This window comes from Sorex fumeus, unplaced genomic scaffold, assembly GCF_029834395.1.
Source record: "Sorex fumeus unplaced genomic scaffold, SorFum_2.1 ptg000110l, whole genome shotgun sequence".
In the NCBI taxonomy this organism is placed as follows: Eukaryota; Metazoa; Chordata; class Mammalia; order Eulipotyphla; family Soricidae; genus Sorex; species Sorex fumeus.
The window spans coordinates 1278508-1299568 of record NW_026606167.1 but is presented as its reverse complement, the minus strand read 5'-3'; the positions used below and the strand labels follow the sequence as shown (position 1 = coordinate 1299568).

General features: G+C 54.2%; 1 protein-coding gene across 1 annotated transcript; it reads left to right on the top strand.

Annotated features, from left to right (window-relative positions):
- Positions 1 to 1259: 1259 nt before the first annotated feature.
- CEP72 (centrosomal protein 72) lies at positions 1260 to 20180 on the top strand. Its single transcript, XM_056135091.1, has 12 exons — positions 1260 to 1348; positions 5312 to 5439; positions 7030 to 7222; positions 8089 to 8197; positions 9855 to 10039; positions 11237 to 11431; positions 13215 to 13486; positions 14209 to 14335; positions 14857 to 15023; positions 17146 to 17272; positions 18836 to 18947; positions 19664 to 20180. Exons 1-12 carry the CDS (start codon positions 1267 to 1269, stop codon positions 19824 to 19826), a joined length of 1860 nt encoding a protein of 619 aa, XP_055991066.1. The 5' UTR covers positions 1260 to 1266; the 3' UTR covers positions 19827 to 20180.
- The last annotated feature ends 881 nt before the right edge of the window (positions 20181 to 21061 follow it).

Here is a 21061-nt window from a genome sequence, read left to right as displayed (position 1 = left end):
TTTTAAAAGGGTACTGCTTCCTGCCACGGAGACTGAGGGGACTTTGAAGGCAATCTGTGCAGGGACTGAGGTTCCCACACAGTTGCCTGGGGTTAAGTCAACACAGAAAACAGCATCAACCCTGGGGGACAAGCTGGCCTTTCTGCCAGAGAGACATCTGATCCCCGCAGACATGAGGGGCACAGCACAAAAAGCTGCTGGTGGGCAGGACACATAGGAGGTTCCGGCCCAGCCTGTCCACCTCCTTTCTCCCCCTCCAATCTGGGCACGAGGGGTAAATCTCTCTGGAGAGGCCGCGATTGCCACCTGCAGACCTTGCTTCTGAGGTGGGGTGGGGGGTACCATTCCCAGTTGCCCTGCTGCCCTGGGTGCAGGGCTGCGGGCAGAGGTGGGACAGCTAGCCTGCGGAGTGCAGATCACAGGGCTGGCCAGGAGCTGGGGTCAGGGAGTGCAGGAGAGTGCTGCCTCCCACGTGGGCTCCCTCCTGGGACAGGTCCTCCTGAAGCCCTGCAGTGAGGCAGGAGTGAGAGGCACTCACCCCCTTGGCATACCTGCACCCGTGGGTGTCCTCCTCCCCCTTTAGAATTTAGTTACCCTAAAGATGCCCTCCACATGCCTTGGAACCACAGCTATGAGTCTCCTGACCTTTTACATAAGTCAGGGTCCCATTGGGACCAGCACCTGGTCACCCATGAGCACAAGAGGACCCCAGGAGCCCCGGGAAGCTGAAGAGGGGAACGGAGAGGGAGCCAGGGAACAGGAGAAGACAGAGAGGCCGATGCCATCCGAGTCAGAACCAGAGGAGCCTGACACAAATAGTCTAGGCTGGGGACACGCTGGGGACTGGTGTAGCGGTCCGCAGTGAGGCGCAGTTCCTCTCAGACGCGCAGGCTCTCGCCCTGAAGCTCTGCAGAGCCTCCTGCAGGCAGCGAGGGAGGGCGGTGGCCGTCCCTGTGCCTCCCGGCCCAGCTGGCCTGGCCCCCCGCCGCCGGCCCCGCCCCTCGCCGCCGGCCCCGCCCCACTGGCGTGGCCCCACCCCTGGCCCCTCCCCTCAGGACCCGCCCTTCGCCTCCGGCCACGCCCCGCCGACATGGCCCCGCCTTCAAGCCCCGCCCCTCGCCGACCGGCCCCGCCCCTCGCCGCAGGCCCCGCCCTTCACCGCAGGTCCCGCCCCGCTAACCCGGCCCCTCCCCTCAGGCCCCGCCCCCGCCGAGGCCCAGGCGCCCCACTGCGCAGGCGCGGGCCCGAGTTTTGCCGTTTGAAAACATGGCGCCAGCCGGCCAGCGATTTGTGCTGTTTGAGGAGACGATTCGGGAGAAAATTGGCCTGGCTCCTCACCGCGACCTGGGTGCGCAACACAGGCAGGACAGATCTAGGGCGCCGGCACCCGGACCTGGGAGGGAGCCGAATGGAGCGTCTGAAGGCGCGGGGGGCTGTGCTGGGGGGCAAGGGGCTGGCCTGAGGTGCGGGGGCGGGTCCGCGAGGGTGAGGAGTGGGCCTGAGGGCTTGGGGGCGGGCTTGAGGGGGTGAGGGGAGGGTCTGAGGTGTTGAGGACTGGGCCTGAGGGGTTGGGGGCTGGGTCTCAGGGGTGAGGGGCGGGCCTGAGGGGTTGGGGACTGGGTCTGAGGGTTGAGGGGCGGGTCTGAGGGGTGAGAGGCAGGTCTGAGGGGTTGGGGGCTGGGTCTGAGGGGGTGAGGGGCACGCCGGAGGGGTTGAGGGGCGGGTCTGAGGGGGTAAAGGGCGTGCCTGAGGGATTGGGGACTGGGTCTGAGGGGTTGGGGGCTGGAACTGAGGGGGTGAGGAGAAGGCCTGAGGGAGTGAGGGACGGGCCCGAGGGGTTGGGGGCTAGGTTTGAGGGGGTGAGGGGTGGGCCTGAGAGGGTTTGGGTGCTGGATTTGAGGGGCTGAGGTGGTGAGGGACCTGCCTGAGGGTTTGGGGGCTGGGTTTGAGGGGCTGAGGGGTTAAGGGACCTGCCTGAGAGGATGGGGGCAGGTCTGAGGGTTGAGGGGCGGGCCTTGAGGGGGTGAGGTATTGAGGGTCGGCTCTGAGGGGGCATGGAGGGTGGGTCTGTTGCGGTGAGGCGGTGAGGGGAGGGCTTGAAGGGGCATGGGGGGGAGGTCTGAGGATTGAGGGGTGAGCCTTGAGGGGATGTAAGGGGTGGGCCCTAGAGCGTGAGGGGCGTGTCTGAAGGGTATGTGAGGGAGGGGGCCCTGAGTGAGTGGGTTGTGGGTCTGAAGTGGTGAAGAGTGGGCCTGAGGGGCTTTGGGGTGGTCTGTGGGTGTGTGTGTGGGGGGGGGGGTCGGGTCCTAGAGCCCGAGGACAGGCCTGAGGGTGAGTGGTGGGCGGGTCCCAGAGGGTGAGGAGTAGATTTGAGGGGCGTGGCAGGCTGAGAGCTTGAGGTGCAGCTTGAGGCCTGCTAGACTTAATGGGCCTTGGGGAGTAGCAAGTCAGGCTTTTTATTAAGGCCCTGGAGCAGTCCCACGGGGGCTGTGGTGAGTGCTAGGATCCCTTTCTTCGCTTGGTGTAGCTAGGTGTAGAATTACTCCAGAGACGGCCATCTCTACACTGCTGCTGTGACACAGTGGTTCTGGCTTTCGCAGTACCACTGTCTAGTTACTGGTGTCTGTGGTGGCACCCTCCACCCTTCCTGCTATTGGTGACTTGTGTCCCTCTTGATTTTTGCTGGCCATTTCCACCAATATCTTTTTAGTTTTAAACTTCATAGATTTTGCTCTTTACTGTTTTTTTTTACTTTCTGCCCACTTGGCTTTATTACACTCTGAGATTCTCAGATGAACAGAGTTGATTAGAGAATAACTTTGTAATGTAAACATTCGTTGCTACCAGCTCAGGTTGTCTTGTACTGCATCATCTCAGTATTTCCCTGACTCTTCCTTTTCAAACTGTGGGTTGTAGAATGTGTGTGTGTGTGTGTGTGTGTGTGTGTGAAGTCATTTTCACGTGTTTGTAGCTTTTGGAATTACATCCTGATTTGTCTTTTGCTTTGTTGTTGTTGTTTTGGGGCTCTGCACTGAGAGATCACTCCTGGCAGGGCTTGGGGGATCATTTGTTGGTGTCTGGGATCAAACCCTGGTCATTCGTATGCAAGGCAAGTGCTCTGCTTGCTGTCCTATTGCTCTGCCCACACCCCCCATCTTTTGCATTATTGAGCACATATTGAGCCTTTAATGGTGGTGCCTCTGCACAATCATTCCAATTCTGGCATGAGTACAGTCTGCTTGAATGGACGCTTGACCACTGAGGGAGCCTTACCCTTAGGAGAGTACTTAACCACCCCCAAACCCCCATCATTTAGTTTTCCTAGCTACTTTCTCCCAGATCTGGGTCTGCATGAGTGATGACATTGTATAGTCATCACTGTATACATACATACATGTGTATACATATACATATATATGTATATATACATATCACCCAGTCACCTGGGTCAGACATATGCAATGCAAGCATCCTGCCTGCTGTCGATCGTTCCAGTCCAGCCAGCAGTTATTTTCTAGCTGCTTTAAACTTGCTCAGAGACACTGCCTTTGACTCACGCTACTAGTGCCTCTGTCTTCCTTCATGGGACTCAGAGGCCAGTCTCAAGCTCTTTGTTTCTCAGGCTTTTTAGGCCTTTTTTTTTTTTGTGGGTCACTGAGGCTTAGTGCAGTTTTTATATCTCTTCTCACTGTTGGTCATGGAGACTGTTTTGATCATTCTGTCCCCTGAGCCACTGATGAAATGGCTGTTACTTCACATTCAGTGCTTCTCATTCTGTTTATGTTTTAAAAAAATTTTTAGGTTTTTGGGGCCATACCAATTGATGATTAGGGATCACACTTGATAGGGCTCAGGGGGCTACATGCAGTACCAGGGATCAAATCAGAATTAGTCTTATTTAAGGCATGTGCCTAGCCCACCCCCATCCTGGTTCTGTCTTTCTTTTTTATCTTTTTTTGTGTGGCATTCATTTCTGAGATTTCTGGTTATTTCATCCTTATCTCTTTGTGTCTTTACCATATTTTTCCCCCTTTGCATTTGTTTCAAGATTGTAATTACTCACTGAAATGTTTTTTTCCAGCAGTTAATATTTTGGGGGGGGGCAGTTTGGGGCCATACCCAGTGGTGCTCAGAACTTTGGCTGTACACTCAGGGATCATGCCTGATGGTGCTCAGGGGACCATACCTGGTACCAGGAATTGAACCTGTATCAGATACATGCAATGCAAGCACCCTGCCTGCTGTCTATTGCTCCAGTCCAGCTAGCAGTTATTTTCTAGCTGCAAAGTACTTGTTAGATGTATGGGCAGATTGGGGGCTGTACCCTTGCTCACCAGGACCACACAGTGAACAGCTGGTAAAGGAACAGTAACTGGAAATCTCAGAAACAAAAAGATAAAAAAGCTGTTGCTGCCACCTCTCCAGACTTCTCAGGCTGGTTTTTTGTGTTTTTGTTCAGGACTTTGGGGTATAAGTGGAAAGAATCAGGTGGCCTGTGTCTGCTGCATTGTCTGGAACCAATGGCAGGGAGCTGATTTAAAATTGAGTAAGGTGGTTTGCAAATCCATGTTCCTGGGGAAGTATTGATGCATGCTGACCCTTGCTGAGGTTTTGGTTCTGAAACTCCTTTTTGTTGTGATGCTCATTCACTGCTGTGGATGACATGGGCCAGGCGGAGCCTGCTGCAGAGGGAGAAACTGTGCTTAGCAAGAGCCTGCTTGTGCTCTACTGGAGGCTGGACTGTGTAGGCAGTGTGTGCTGGGAGCCATGTGGAGGAGCACCTAGACCAGAAACACTTGACAAGGACAGAAGCTCATGATGACCATGCGGTCTTGCTTTCAATGTTGCTCTTTGAGTTTTGAGTGAGTTGCATTAGGGTGCCAGGGAACCCCTCCTAGCAATAGTTAACCTGGCTGTGTGAGTCTGACAGTCCAGTGCTTGGGCCCACTACTGCTTCAGGCTCCACAGGCTGGCCCCACAGATCTAATCAGGGTGGCACCCGGACCTCCACACCCCCTCCAACCCTTGAGCAGCTCCCTTTCCCTACAGTTAAGCTCTTTAGTGTGTGTTTGTTTTTTCAGGTTACAGAGTTATTTTGCTACTTGCTTGTATTGCTATGACTTATTTTCAATTAAAATAAATTAAAATTGGGACCTGAGAGATAGTGCAAAAGATAAGGCAATAGTCCCACCTCAGTTTGATTCTTGGCATCACATGAGGTTCCCTGAGCACCGTCAGGGAAAATCCCCGAGCCCCTCCACATACATACACACAAATAGCCTAAAACAAGAATCTCATTTTCTCTTCCTAGCTGAGCTTCGATCATTATCTATTCCTGGAACTTACCAAGAAAAAATCACTCATCTGGGCAGCTCGCTGATGAATCTGACTGGTCTCAGATCCTTAGATCTCTCACGCAACTCCTTGGTCAGTCTGGAGGTGAGTTTTCCACATGTATGTGAAGAGCCCAGTGTTGCCACAGAAGTGCCATCTGCTGCCACCACTGTGAAGGGCTCTGGTGCTGACAGGGCTGGGGTGGTGGGGTGAAGGGTGTGCTTTGTCCTGGGTTTGCAATACATTCACTTTCCCAGGCACATCATCCTTGACCAGAAGCTGTGGCTGTGTCCACGAGCACAGAAAATGGAGGCTACAGGCTGTGGGGGCCCCGCCCAGCATTCCTAGCTCATCCTCAACTTTGTGTCTATTTTTCATCTGACTGATGCCTGCACCCCAAACACCACAGTCTGGTTCAGAAGGACAGGAAGAGATAGGTACTTCCAGCAGTGAGCACCCTGATGAGAGCTGAAGCCTTGTTCTCTGCCCCTACAGTTGTGGTTTTCTGATGTGGATGGATGTGGCGGTGGGCTCACCCAGGGGCTGTATGCAGATGGTGTAGATGGGACATCTCTCAGCTGTGTGAGTCCTGAGGACGGCCAGTCAACTGTCCCTCAGAGTGTTGCAGGAATAGCACCCAGCTTTCCTTACAGCCACCTTCCCACCTGCCTTCCCTCACAGCCACCTCCCTGGATGACTTCACATGACTTCCTGTTCTTTACATTCTTTTACTCACACCCAGGCTGGAGCGATAGCACAGGGGTAGGGCGTTTGCCTTGTGCGCAGCCGGCCCGGCTGAGCTGGGTTCGATTCCTCCGCCCCTCTCAGAGAGCCCAGCAAGCTACCGAGAGTATCTCGCCTGCACGGCAAAGCCTGGCAAGCTACCCATGACGTATTCGATATGCCAGACACAGTAACAACAAGTCTCACGATGGAGACGTTACTGGGCCCGCTCGAGCAAATTGATGAAAAATGGGAGGACTGTGACCGTGACCGTACTCACACCCGTCTCTCTCCTGACCACCCCCATCCCGACTTTCCTCACAGTCCTCTCCACACCTGACTACCCCCACTCCCATCTCCTCACATAACTTCCCTCACTGCTGTCTCCCCAGATGTGAAATATTTGGAGTGACAAGCAGTTGTATAAGTTTGTAAAAGAATTTACAGAGCAATTACAGATAAAGTTTGTTAAGAGAATAAGACACAGGCCTAGGAGTCACAGCAGATGTTAGAATATGACAGGCAGACATTGCTAGAAATACTGCAGATAGGCATTTCTCTTTTGTTCAGATGTTGCTCACATCTGCTCAGTGTCTGGGCTTTGTCTCACAGACACTGAGACCTGCTGTGTAGACATTCTAGAGGGGAGCTCACAGCTTAGAGCTTATTGCCTCCTGTGGCTGACTAAGATATCATTACTGTGTCTCCTAGTGGGCCCCATTCCAGCTCCCCACTTACTAGAACAGAGAATCTGAGAGCAGCGGCATTTATATCTCAGAATGGAGGGCTTTGCTGCCTACCACTCATCAGAAAACACCACTATACTAGTGCTAGTCACTGTCATGTCTTCCCATACTCAGTGTTGTCTGTGACAAGTGTTCGGTTACAGTGGTGGCCAGCTGTCGTGAGTGGCCCCTAGGCCTGTTCTTATGTCAGAGTGAGAAGGACTTGAGTGTTGTGTCCCATCCACAGGGCATCCAGTACCTGGTGGCTTTGGAAAGCCTCAATCTCTACTACAACTGCATCTCCTCTCTAGCCGAGGTGTTCCGGCTACACCCCTTGACCAAGCTGGCAGAGGTGGACTTTCGGCTGAATCCAGTGGTGAAGAACGAGTCTGACTACCGACTATTCGTGGTGCACCTGCTGCCAAAGCTCAGACAGCTGGGTGGGCAGCACGGGGTCGGGGGAGGTGGCTTTTTCCTGGTGCCTGTGGACCTTGTAGCCTTGTGGGTGGGTCCTGCCTGGGAAGGTGCCCAGGACTGGGGTAAGGCAAATGCTCCATCATTCCTAGCTATTTGGCATAGGCATGCCCCTCACTTCCTGTGCCTGGTCTTAGAGCCCCTGGGCATGTGTCTCCTCCTGGAGTGCCACTGGGTCACGTGACACTCGCAGATGGCAGGAGGAGAGGTGGAAGGCACAGTTAACACTTCCCCATAGCAGCTGGCTCCAAGAGCTCCTGGGGAGCTTCTCCGCCTTCTGTGTCCCTTTCTGCTGAGGAAGCATTCGGACCCACAGTGCTGCACTTGACCACTTGGGAACCCCCTGAATGTTTACTGGATGCGGGAGTTGCTGGTACACAGGGAAGCATGTCTCTGGCTAACCCCTGTCGGGGGACTGGCATCCATGTACATGGTGATGATGCCACTGGGCACCTGAGACCTATCAGGTGTGGCCAGAACTTTGACAGGAAAGCAGGTGAGATTGGGCCTTACGGGCATGGTGACCCACCAGGCTCTAGAAGAGTGTCTGTGAAGGGCGTACTGGGGACCCAGTGTCAGCATGGTCACTGGGTCAAGAGTCACACAGGCTCATTGATGGCAGGGTCATCCCCCAGGGGTGGCCTGTTCCAGAGAAAGTGGTAGTACACTGGTTGCAGGTATACTACCTGCAGGTTGCAGGTTGCAGGTAGTACACTGGTTGCAGTGTATAATAGGATGGGCTACCTCACTCCCAAAAGGATGGAGGTACCTCTGGGAACCAGTCACTGCCCGGCAGTGCCCATTACTAGTTTGGCCATGGATTTCCCCACAGATGACCGCCCTGTGCGTGAGAGTGAGCGGAAGTCATCCTGGCTGCATTTCACTGCAGAAGAACCTCTGGACTCGAAGAAGAGTGTCCCTATTACTTTTCAAGATAGCAGGTAGGGCTGTGGTGTGAGGCCCTGGGGAAGATTCCAGAGACAGGAGACTTCCCTGTGCTCAAGCGTGGCCAAGGGCAAACCTGGGAAAGAGGCAGGAGTTGCTGGTGGCTGGAGCTTGGGACTGTGGATTTCTCCACTCCAGTGTGTGAGGTGTTGGCCACTGCACTTGGTATTAGGTCCCCAGTGTCCCATCTCCTGCCTGAGAAAGTTGTTTTCAATTGTGGTCTAATACACTTAGTAAAAATTTTTTATTGTCACTATTTCTAAGTGAGCCATTTTATAGAATTAAATGCATTCGTCTTTTGGGACCAGAGCAATAGTACAGTGCATAGGGTGCTTACCTTACACATGGCCAACACGGGTTTAATTCCCAGCACCATATATGGTCCCCTGAGAATAGTCAAGTATGGTCCAAAAACAAATCTAAATATATTCATCCTTCACACCCATTGTTCTCTAGAATACTCTTCATCTTATGAAAGTAAGTGTCATACTCATTCAGTAAACACCTCCACTGTCCAGTGCCAGGCAGCCCCATTACCACGCTTAGTCCCTTGTTCTGCCTGAGCACCTCTGGAATCAGAGTCACAAGTATCTTTAGCTCTTCAGTTACACAGATACCTCAGGCTCCCTTCAGGTTGTGACTGTTGTCCAGTCTCTTCATCTGGAAGGTTAAGACCTAGTCCTCTTCCCAATCCAGTCATCCATGTCCCCAACAGTGATTTCATCAGCAATGGCCGTGGACACGGTAGTGGTCTTACATACCTATTGCCTCATGTCAACACATGGCACAGCAGTGTTTGCCTGGTGCTCACTGCAGCTCTGACAGTGTCCTGTCCTCTTGCCTTGCTCTAACCTTGTGTGGCTTATTCACTAGGGCCCCTAACACACACGTTTCTCTGCCAGTGTGCTAGCTCTGATGTCCCACAGAGTTTGGGGAGCAGAATCAAAAGTGATAGACGACTGTCACTGCTCGAGCAGATCCCTGCCCATCACCCTTGTCTGGGATCAGGTGCTCAGTGGGGAGATGGTCTAAGGGTTTGCTGTGCTGAGCATGTGCCCACGGTCTGCAGGGAAGGGATGCTGGGGCTGTGGAGAGACTGATACCCATTAGTGCCATGGCAGATGTGCATGTGTATTGAAGTAGGCTGCCCTTGAGGACGCAACACCTCTCTGGTAGTTAGATGATTCAGAAATTCTTCTTCACCTGATGTGGAAAGGGGGTGCTAAGTGCCAGTGCAGAGGTATAGGCGTCTGAAACCACTGGGAAGCTCTATATCAGCTGATTCTGAGAACATGCACATTCCCAGACTGATCTTCAGTGTGGAGGAAACACGCCTCAGGGAGGCCTTGTGCCTGGAGGCCTGTCATGATGGGCTCAGAGAAGGGAATCGTGGCTCTGGCAGTGGGGATGGTCCTGAGGGGGCGGAGGCAGAACATTTTCTAGTGTGTTGAGCAATGTGTTTTAAAGGAAGGGATGGTAGAAAATATTAGAAAAGTTTTTTATGTGCAGTTTATAAAAATAGGCCTGAACCCTCTGTGGTCAGTGGGTTCCCTTTAGGTTCCATGCCTGGAAGCTGGGCCCTGCTGTGGTCATTGCCCTCTCCCAGGATGGGTATGGGGGATCTGGAGTGATTGCTGCCTGCTTTCCTCCCAGACCACCCCCCTTGAGAGCCAAGAGTGCAGACCTTGGTGCCAAGAAGTCCCTGGTGATGGATGCAGATGACGAGGCAGTGCTGACCCTCATCGCTGAGTGCGAGTGGGATCTGAGTAACCCCCCGCGCAGCTGCAGCTCTGGCTCCAACCAGCGGGACCGTGAGACTGACTGCCACACCTCCCATGGTAGGTGAACAGGCTGGCTGGCATGTTCATCCCAGCCATGCTTCCAGAACATGACCACCGTGTCTCTGCAGATGAGAAGCTGGAATGGAACCAGGGCTCACAGACCGGGAGGCTGGAGTACACACTTGGAACACTGATTCAGGCACCTCCTGTGCTCTGCTTGGGACTATCCTAGCATCCAGATGACTTCCCAAGCTCCTGGGGACACATGACAGGCCAAGGACAGCTCCTGGGGCACAGGGTAGGGTGAGGGCCGCTTAAGACTCCTGCACCAGATCCTGGTGGACAGTTGGGCCTTGCCCCCAGCTGCTCTCAGGTTTCTCTGAACCCCAAAGAGAAGCTGCCAGGGCTGTGTGCATTCAGGACTTCCCTCAGATCTGATCCCGCCCCCTCTCCCTGGGGGGTTCCCATGGGATCTGCATGAACCTTGAGGCTGGGCCCCTGTTCTCCCTGGCCTCTGGGGTGCCTGTAAGGTCTGTGCACTGAAATTCAGGCTGGGCTTCTGCTGCCTCCCTCCTGGTGTCTATGTGCCCACTCAGCTGTAGCTGCAAGTCTTTGAGGTGCGGTGCTTTTCGTCTGTGAAAGAAACCTCAGGCCCTTTCTTGGAGATGCTCTGGAGTGGGGGTGTCCTGTTGTTTTGGGGGGAATCCCTAGTGAGGGAAGGGCTCAGGCTGTCTCCACATGTGCATTGGCACAGCAGTACCTGTGAGGAGAGGACTTCTTTCAATAGGATGGTCTGTGACCTTGGTCCCATGGTAGCCATGTCTATTCTGGGACCCTCATGGCTTTCTCTGTACAGGCACCATCTGGGTGGGCACAGCTAGGCTGGGTCTGAGCCCTGTGGCTTCTGCCTTGTCTGCATCTCCAATGACCATGGTGTAGCCGCTCCAAGTGGTCTGTCCATAACCATGTAGCTACTCCAGATGGTCTGTCCACATCCGTGGAGCTGCTCTGATGGTCTGTCCATGGCCGTTTTACTGTTCAGATGATCTGTCCACCTGTGGAGCTGCTTTTGGTGGTCTTTCCACAGCCATGTAGCAATCCAGGCTGGTCTGTCTACAATGTGACTGCTCTACCTGGTGTGTTCATTGCTGTGGGCCTGTTCTGGAATGGTCACTCCCTGTGGCCCACACTGTGCTGCCTGGGGTTTGGTACCTGCCCAGGGTGTGGTACAGCAGTACTGCCTCCTCCTTGCAGAGAGCCGACACCTGCTGAGCCCTCAGTCACTACAGCTCCAGTGTGGGGATGCTGGCAGGAAGGGCCAGGAGAGGAGGAAGAGCAGCCCCTGGGGGTTCTCTGTGGAGAAGAGGAGCCAGTTGTGTGGAGAGCGCCCCATACATCCCAGTGCTGAGCCTGAGGCCTTCGGACACGTACACTTCCCACCCCACACAGGTAGGCAGGCCCCTGTCCCCTCACCACTTCTCTGTCTTCACTGCCGGAAGCTGAGTCTAGCAAGAGTTTCCCAGAGCTTCAGCACAACCTGACAAATCTACCTGGCCATAGGTGAGTGCTCACCCTTTTTCTATCATGCAGCCTGCACAGATGGGGCCAGACCATGCTGCAGCTCTGTTCTCTGTGACAGCAGTGCCCGTGCTGCAAGAATACCAAAGTTGGGGCCATGTGGGCCAGTGTGTCCGACCCCTCTGGGACCTAGTCACCCAGACCTAGCTGAGGTCTCTGTGCATGACCAGGAGCCCCAAAACATTCCTCTCTGGTGTGGCTCGATCCATGCACTGTGACTGTTCTTGTTTCTGCTTCCATGCTTTGCTATGAACTATTGGGGTCTGCTCCAGCCAGACTCCCACAGATGTCCCACATCATACTGCTTTGTGTGTACTTGCATATGTGTGGTGGATGGTTTGTTGGATATATATATGTTGTGCTACATGTGCACATTGCTAGTGTACCCATGTGGTGAGTGTACATACATGTATGGTATACATGTGTGTGGTGGGTATACACATGTGTGGGTATACACATGTGCAGGTATTTAGGATGTGCAGTGGGGGGTATGCACGTGTGGGGTGTTCACATGTGTGAGGGGTGTGCTTGTGGGGGGTACAGATAAGTATGTGTATGTGTGGTTGGTGTATGTGTGTGGAGAGTATAAGCCTGGGCATTCCTCCATGTGGTTTTATATGTCTGTCTGTGACTACCTATGTTTACTTGTCAGTTTGTGTGGATGTACACATATGGTGGTTGTATGGGGGGGTATGCACATGTGGTGGCTACATGCCCAGGCATTTCTCTCTGAGAGCACATGCACCCACACGTGTCTGCATGTGAGCTTGTGAGCATGTGCAAGCATGTGTGCTCTCATTGGTCTTAGAGATGTTCTTGGATTAGAATCTCTTGCTTTGAGCCTATTGTAATTTCTGGAATCTGAACTGGAAGTCTCTAAGAGGAACTGGCATTTGCTGAGCCCCTGCTCATGTATTCCTTATTGCCTAGCTTCATGGGCTGTTCCCTTGCCCAGGTTATTCCCTTGCATAACAGCCCGCCAGCTCTCCCTCCTGCTCAGGCACCTAAGTCAAGACATGTTTTTGTTTTTCTTGATGTTTGCAAGTGGCGGGCCTGGCCTGTGTTTGGGAGTGGCCCACGCAGAGGCCATAGGATGGATGGGGGAAGGAAGAGCTGTGCAGCTGCAGGGCTGGGCATGCTGGGACAGTGTGGCTCTGTCTTAGCACCAGGGCCAGAGGTGGCATAAGTGGTCACCGTGTTGCATGACAGGTATGGGCCCAGCAGGTCATGTGGCCTGAATTCGGCAGTGTCCAGGATCTCTTCCAGCAGGAGTCTGAGAGGTGTGAGGAGGGCCTGGCCCTAGGGAGGTGCAGTGTGTGGGGCCTGGGGCTGTGACCCTGAGAGCTTCTACTCATGCATGGTCTAGGGCCTCATTTGCTGAGGCAGTGACAGGAACATGGAGGCCAGCCTGTCTCCACCTCAGAAAGACCTGGTTCTCACTCACGTGACTCATCAGGAAAGAATTTTGTGAGGAAACGAGTCGAGTCGTAGCTGGTTACTCTGTGTGGAAGGTATGACTCAGTCTCACTGCCTGTGGGTCTTCCTTGGGGTGCATACAGATCTTCACCTGTGCCTGCACACACAAGGCCTCTCTACACCCCATCCCTGATCCCTGAGCCCAAGAGCTGGTTGGACAGCCATGTCCATGTTACAGACCCCAGAGACACTGAGGACCTGAACACATCCTCTCTGAAGTCCAGTCTGTCATCACAGAAGCTGCCGAACCCCGGGCCTGCTCCTGACAATTACAGAAAGCACAGAATGCCCGGAGGAAGGTTCCAGGCTCCTATGGACCAGGAGTGCCTGAGCTGCCCAGCAAGGACTGAAGGAGCCCTGAGCTCTGAGCAGAGCAGCACCGAGGGCAAGAATGAGAGAAAGAGATCGGAGGGGTTGGAGCTTGGTGAACCACAGTGTGGTGCCAGAGAGGTGAGGACGAGGGCAGGAATCTGGCCCATGCTATCCCCACTGAGGGATGCCCAGGGAGGAAGGGGAGTGGTGGATGTGGGTGGCAGAGGAGAGGAAGGCCCAGGGAGAGAGGGAAGGGTGGGGTGTAGGGGATAGAGGAGAGAGAGGCCAGAAAGGGAGGGTTGGGGTGTGAGGGGCAGAGGAGAAGGAGGTTCAGGGAGGGAGGATTGGTGGCCCAGTGGAGCTGCTGGAGCAGCAGAGGCTTCATGTGGGAGTTTTGGGCAGCCGCAGGTACTCTGCGAGATCCTTCTGGATGGTCTCTGGTGATCACAGGTCTCCAGCTTACTTGGTCTCATGCAAGGCTTTCTGGGAAAGTGCAAGCCTTGCTGGGAAGGAGGTTGCCCTGGGAGAGCTGAGTGCTTGGGTGGGCCTTTATGTGCCTTGGAGCTGGGGACCTTGGCATAGACTGCAGGGCCTGGGTCTTGAGCTCCCACACTGCGCCCCATGGTCACCTTCCTTCGGGTGCGCACCATCCTGGAAACCTGGGCTGCAGAGAGGAGGGTGCTGCCTGCTCCAGGACAGGGCTCCCCACCAGTGGAACAGGCTGTGTGGGATTACCATGCACGCCCTGGGACAGAACCAGGCCTTTCCAGACCTGTGTCCACAGACCCATGTCCACAACCACCCATGTGTGGGTGTCTTTGAGATGTTATGTGAACCACTGTCATACTGTCCCTCTGCAGATGGGGCCCATTGCACACGTGGCTACACTCCCTGGCCTTCAAGGGGCACTGTTAGAGGCACTGCTGGACCTGGTAGACAGACACTGGACGGGCTGCCATTCCCTCCATAGCGACAAGGCCTTCCTGGGTAAGAGCCTGAGCATGTGGCATTGATGGGAGGACCTAGTGTGGGGCCGTGGGAAGCCTGTCCCCATCCTTGTTTCTGAAGACTACTGTGGAGTCTCCAAGTCCTGTAGAAGCTTGAGGGGGTCAGGCAAGATTATGGAGAGGCAGGAGCACCCACAGGCCTTGGGGTACCTTCTCTGGGACCTGAGCTCTCCGTGTTCCCATGGGACAATATCCAGCTCTTCCAGCTGATCCTGTGGCATCTAGCCACCCCTGAGTTTCATCTTCTGGAGCAAGATGCCTGGGGGTCCTCATCCCCCATTCTGCAGCAGAAGGTGAACCCAGGTTGCACTTCTGCCCAGGATACAAGGAGTCCTTGGAAGGTACAACTGAGGAGAGCACAGCCCCAGGCAGAGCCTCCAGCCCTGCTAGGGATTGGGGGTACCCTTGCACCCTCAGCCCACAGGCTGAGGCAAGTGCTGTTGTCTGAAACTGCCTGTTGGTATGTCTGCCAGGCTGTGCTGAGACCTGCTTTTGCTCTAGCTCAGGCACAACAAGTCCTGGCCTCTGCCCATGAGCTGGCCGCCCCTCTGGACAGCAGCCCCATGGACCAGGAGCTAGATGGGGACTTTCTGGCCGAGCAGCAGCAGCTTCACAACCTGAAGCTGGCCACGGTGGTGGCGGAGCTCAGCAGCACTCGCAAGGAGAGGGTGAGCCTGTGCCCGCGGGGTGTAGGGGCAGGGAATCCTCTCACTTCCCTCCCTGGGTCCTGCACTGCCTGATGGACCTCAGGGCAGACCTCCTGCCAGTCGGGCCTCACAGACCCCAACCTCAAGGGGACAACACCTGGGATGTTTGGACTCAGGCCTTAGGGACATCTTGGTGGGAGATGGAGGCAGGGTGAAGTTGCACCTGTTCACTGCCCATACACCCAGACCCCCAAGCCCCCAGCTGGCTCCCAGAGCGAAGCAAAGGAGGGGCCCGGAATGCAGCATGGCCTCTGTTGCTGCCCCAGGCCCCAGACGTCCACCAGGTGGCACTGCAGGGCTACACAGCTAGCAAGCACTCTGAGCCAGTCTCCACTGACCAGCAGCAGAAAAACCTTGTAGGTTCAGAGGGGGAAAGCACTCAAAAGCACTCATGAAAGAGCTTGGCCTGACCTGCAGAGGAACCCGGGAAGCAACAAACCTAACCCCAACTCTGAGTGAGCTGAAGGGAAGAATTAAAAGCTGGAGTCATTCAGATGAAGAACAGAAAACAGTGGAATAATCAATGAAAATAGTCTGGTATTTGAAAAGATACATTTTCAAGGAATTCTCCACTAGACTCAGAAAATGAGAAGATCACTACACTGAAAGAGAGGGTGTGGGAGGGCCTGGCTCCATCCTTAGCACCTTTTGCTGTTGAGCAGAACAAGGCAGAGAGGAGGGGAGCTAGCCTGTGTTGGGAAATCATTAGTACTACCCAGTCATCTCCAGACTTCATGCCATCCCTAAAAATCCCTCAAATGTTGGCACTTTTACAGGGATAAAATTGTTCTGAACTTTGTATCCTTAGGTGATTCCTGTAGGGTTTTTGTTTTTTTCGTTTTTTTTTTTTTTTTTCAGGTCACGCTCATCTGTGCTCAGGTCTTACTCCTGGCAGGCTGTGGGAGAGCCATATGGGGTGCTGGAGATCGAACCTAGGTTGGCCACATGCATGGCAGATGTGTTACCTGCTGTACTATCACTCAGCTCCCTTTTCTGTTTTTGTTTGTGGTGGTGGTTTGGGGCAACACCTGGCAGTGTCCAGGGGCGACTCCCTGGTGCAGCTCTGGTATCCTGTAGGGCTGGGGAGCAAGCCAGAGTCCTGCATGCCCCACTTCAACCTTTGAACTCTCTGTGGCCCCAAAATCAATTCTTTCTCTTAGTCCACAGAAGACTTAGTCCACAACTCTTTGTTTCACATTGCACTGTAAACTATGGCCACGGTTATACTAGCAGGAAAAAAGAGGCAGAACCACTGGGACTTAGGGAACCACAGAACCCTAAAAGGGGCAGTTAATGGGGTGCTGTGGAGAAGCAGCCTCTTCAGTCCATGGGGTCGGTGTAATGAATGTCCATGTGCAGAGGAAGAGTAGTAGGCCCTGGCTCACACCATATACATGTGCTACCCCTGAGTGTGTTGACAGGAGCACAGGACTTCTGACCTTAGGACTTCTGTGGGCAGAAGGTGGAGGGAAACTCCTGGCAGCTAGGTGGGCTGAGATGCTGACGGGCAGCGCCTGGTGGGTCTTTCAGCAGCTGCAGAGCGCCTCTAGCTAAGAGCCAGTCACCAGGGGCACAAGGAGTATGTCACCATACTGACGTGGGTGGGAAAGGGACCATCTGCTGATATGGTGGGGGTAACCCCCCACATCTGTCCACCTTGTGAGGGATCCCTGTGAACATCTTACTTCCCCTCCACCTCAGCCTAGGGTCTGAGGCTGGGGTGAAGGGAAGCCATGTCAGCTGTGGGATCATGTAGAAGGTCCCTCTGTCCAGAGAACTCAACCCACTTCTGGGCTGCATTTCTCAGCTCACGTGGCCCCATAGGGTAGACAGGGCTGTTGGCCTTTGGCTGGTGTCATGAGTGGTGAGCATATGCCATGGCTACTAGTTGGTGGGGCAGGAGGGTCCCACCCATAGCTTGAGGGGAAGAGCCAAATGAGGGTGGCCTGGAGGCCCCTACAGGCTTCCTGGGTGGGGTGGGCTCTAAGCTGTCTTCCCTGGGGTCTGCAGCCTCCTTAGCCATGGGGACGGCAGTAGTGTAAGGTATGTGCTAAATTTGTCTTCTGTGCTTCTATGTCCCTAGGATGACCTGAAGCAGCATTTAGACAGATCTTTGGAGGAGAATACTAGTTTAAAATCGCTTTTGTTCAATATGAAAAAAGAAGTAAAGAATGCAGAGGCATCAGCCACACTGAATCTGCAGATCACTGGTGAGTGTTCATCTGCTCTTGTCTGGAATCTTGGTTCCAGCCAGTGCAGAATCGTGGCAGTGACTACATTAGGGGCAGAGGCCTCCACTGCTGCTGCCCTTGGCCTGGGCTCTGCAGACTCCTCAGGGTCTGCTGGGCTCCTTGTGCAAGCCCAAGGGCTCTTCATTTCCTCCCTCCAGCCTCTGGCTACATTTACATAAGGACATTTGGTGTTTTAAGTTGAGACCTGGGGGCTTTGGAGGAAGGTCAGGTGATAGTGCCATGGTGCCTTCTGTGCCCACCCTCCCCCAGGCCTGCAGGTCAAACTTCGGACTGTTTTTATCTCTCAGGCCCAAAACCACCTGCCAGGGCTGGGCAGCATATATTGGCCCTGTGTCTGCATGTCCCTGGGCAGGACACTGCGTTTCTATTATAGTCCTTACACATTGCTGACTGAGTGGTCAGAATCTCTGTCTTTTCTCAGAAATCTCCCCTCTCCTGGCCAGAGAGATAGCATAAGGGTTAAGGCGTTTTCCCTGGTTTTATTCCAGGGCACCCGATAATGTCCCCCAAGCATCTCCAGGAGTAAACCCTGAACACTGACAAAAAAAAAAAAAAAAAGAAAAGAAAAGAAAAATAGATGTGCCCTGTAGACTAACTCAGGGTTCAGGCCAGTTCTGGTGACCTTTCCTGAAGGGACCCTGGGATCTCACACTCCCATGATGTGTAAGGAAAGTCCAGGGAAGTCCATCTATCCTGAGTTCCTTGAGAAACTTTCCTGACTGCCTACACCAAAATTAAGAGGCCCTGCCCTCACTACCACTGCTTTTTAGTTGCTGTCCCTTGCTGTGGGACCCTCACCAGCTAGCAGTATTGCCTGTCAGGAGGAACCCAGCAGGCTGCCTCAAAGGCTGCTCTGGCCCATCTGAGTACCCGGAACCTCAGCCAAGCCAGCCCAGCCCCAAGTCAGCTTGTCTGGAACAGGCCCTGCGCCCCTTCCCTCAGCCTGCCGCTTCCCCTCACCCATGAGACCCAGACATTTTTCAGGGCGCCTGGTCATCAGGTGCTGCCATATCTTACGCTCTGTCTCCACGTTGTTCCTCCCAGCATCCAATTCATGGGATTTTGGGGGAGCCTGAAGCCAGGGTGCCCACCCCTCCACACTGCCTCTTCCTCACCCCTGCGGGTCCTCTGCAGCCTGGTCCTGAAGCCTGACTACCGTGGGCACCCTCTTTCAAGGACATGGGCATGAATGTGCATACAGGCGCTGTGTCCCCTGCAGATATGAGGTCAGAGGGCGCTTGGCTTCTCTGTAGCTTTCTGCAGACCTACAGGCCCACATGGGTCCTGGCTTGCTGCTTGGGGACTTAGAGCCCTGGGGGATCTGGTTCAGGCAGCTGGAAGCTGCTGCTTGCTTTCCTGTGTAGGATGATGGAGCTCGATGGGGGCTATGCTCTTCTGTGCGGAGCCCACCTAGTTCCTTAGCTCCTTTTCCCTGAGCCCCAGGTCCAGCCCCAGCCTGGGAACCATCATTCAAGCATGTGAACCATGTTGACCAAGTCCCCTGTTGCTTTTGTCTTTCAGGACTCCAGACAAGTGTCCGGCGGCTCTCTGGGGAGCTGGTGGAGCTGAAGCAGCACCTGGAGCACTATGACAAGATCCAGGAGCTCATCCAGATGCTCCAGGAGAGCCACAGGTGCTCAGGTCCAGTGGCGTGCTGTGACATGTGATCAGTGTGATCTGAGGTGCATGAGCGTGATGTGATTGTGTGGGTTGGCTGCTGTGACATGGGAGGGGTGACGTGACAGAAATGACAAGCTATGACATATGGTGATGTGATAGAGTGACATGTCACATGAGGTGGCATGATGTGATAGGTGACGTGTGAGATGACTGCTGAGTTGTGACATGAGAGGTGACATATGGTATAAGGAATGAGCTACCCTGTGCAGAGGGATTGTGCGGTGACATGTTGTGCTGAGTGGTGTCAGGAATGGGGGTCCCTAGAGGTGGTGCTATGCTGTGCCCCTAACTTCGGGCCTCTCTGGTCTGTTCCTGGTTATGTCCCCCACCCCCACCTGAGTAGAGGATGGCAGGCTGGTGGGGAACAGCCGGGCAGGTAGCCCCTTCACCCTGCCCTGCACCTGCTGAAACCAGCAGGAAGAGCAGCAGGAAAAAGGAGGTGCCAGGCCATAGCCTGGTCATGGGGCACCTGCCTTGTGCTCATATACTGGGGTCCCAATGCCAGTGGCCATTGCTGTGGCCCCATCAAGAAAGGAGCTAGGGATCAACAGGCCTGAGGCCCTGAAGAGTTTTCTGGGCGGGGCATAGGCTGGGGGGGGGGGGATCGGGCTCCGCGGGGGGTAGGGGTGTGTGGGGGAGGGCCAGGCTGAGCACCGCCCTCTCCCCCAGCTCCTTGGTGAGCACCAACGAGCACCTGCTGCAGGAGCTAGCCCAGGCACGGGCGCAGCATCAGGCCGAGGTGGAGCAGCTGCACTGGAGCTACAAGGAGCTCAAGAAGACCCTGGCCCTGTTCCCAGCCACCGGCACACCCCTCAGCAGCTGTCCGTCCTGACCATGGTGCTCGCCCTGCTTCCTCCCTTCCCTGCAGAGCACCTGCCCTTCTGAGACTAGCACTTTGTTGCCGTGGGTCAGCCATGTAGAGTGAGCAGCAGCATTTCCCTGCATGCCTGCATACAGAGGGAACTGTACCTGTTGCTACAATCATTTTTCTGTAAGGAGAAATTATTTAATAAAAATGTTATCACACTGTTCTGAAAAGTGGCTCCTTTTAGGTTCGAGGTAAACTTGTCATTGGATTATGAAACCATTTGTTCTGACAAGCAGGAACAAGGAAGTTCCTGGACTTAGTAGAACGATAGTCGTGGGAATATGAGAAACAGTTTGCAAGATTAAAGCCCCCAGTGAAATCACGGATCCAGCCCTGACTGTTTCTCCCTTGCTAGCACTTCTGAAAACTATGTCCTGACAGACCATGAAATGTCATTTTCCTTGACAAATGTCTGTCATATGCAAATGTGATTTTTTTGGTAAACAGTCATCTTTTGGACTGGGAGAGCCCTTGTTAGTGTGCAGGAGGCCTAAAGAGGATATGAGGGGCTTGGGCAACCATGTGTACTACTGGATTGAACTTGGGTGGGCCACAGAAGCCAGGTCCCTTCACCCTTCGCCTGTAATTGTTTAGAGCCACTCCTGGCGATGCTTAGGGCTTACGCCTGGCTCTACGCTCAGGGAATCACTCCTGGAAGATCTCAGGGGACCATATGTGAAGCCAGGGATGAAACAGGTGTTGGTTGTGTACAAGGCATGTGCCTTCCCCGCTATTCTGTCTCTGTCCAAACTGATTTTTAACGTCTACTGCAGGAAGAGCTTCTGAGGAGATGCTTGTTTCCAGGCCTTCTGTGAGGTTGTGGAGTCAGCCAGATCCCTGCTGTGGGCTCTCTGGGCCCCAGATGACACATCCTGCCTGTGTGTGTGATGGGTCTGAGAAATGGGAGGGACAGTTCATTTTCGTGGTGTGGTTTGTGTTTCTGCGCAGCAGAGGGCGCTCTGGCCTCTCCAGCACTCTGCTTCCTGACCCCTCCTCTGGCATGGCTCATCCAGCTGTCCCTGTGTGTCTCTGGGACATAGGACACCTCTCCTTGGAGAAGGAGGGGGCTGGCCCATCTGCCCTGTCGGGGTGAGATTGCAGAGGTCTCTTTCCTGGACATTAGTGGGACTTTTTTTTTCCTTTTTGGGTCACACCCAGCGATGCATAGGGGTTACTCCTGGCTCTGTACTAAGGAATTG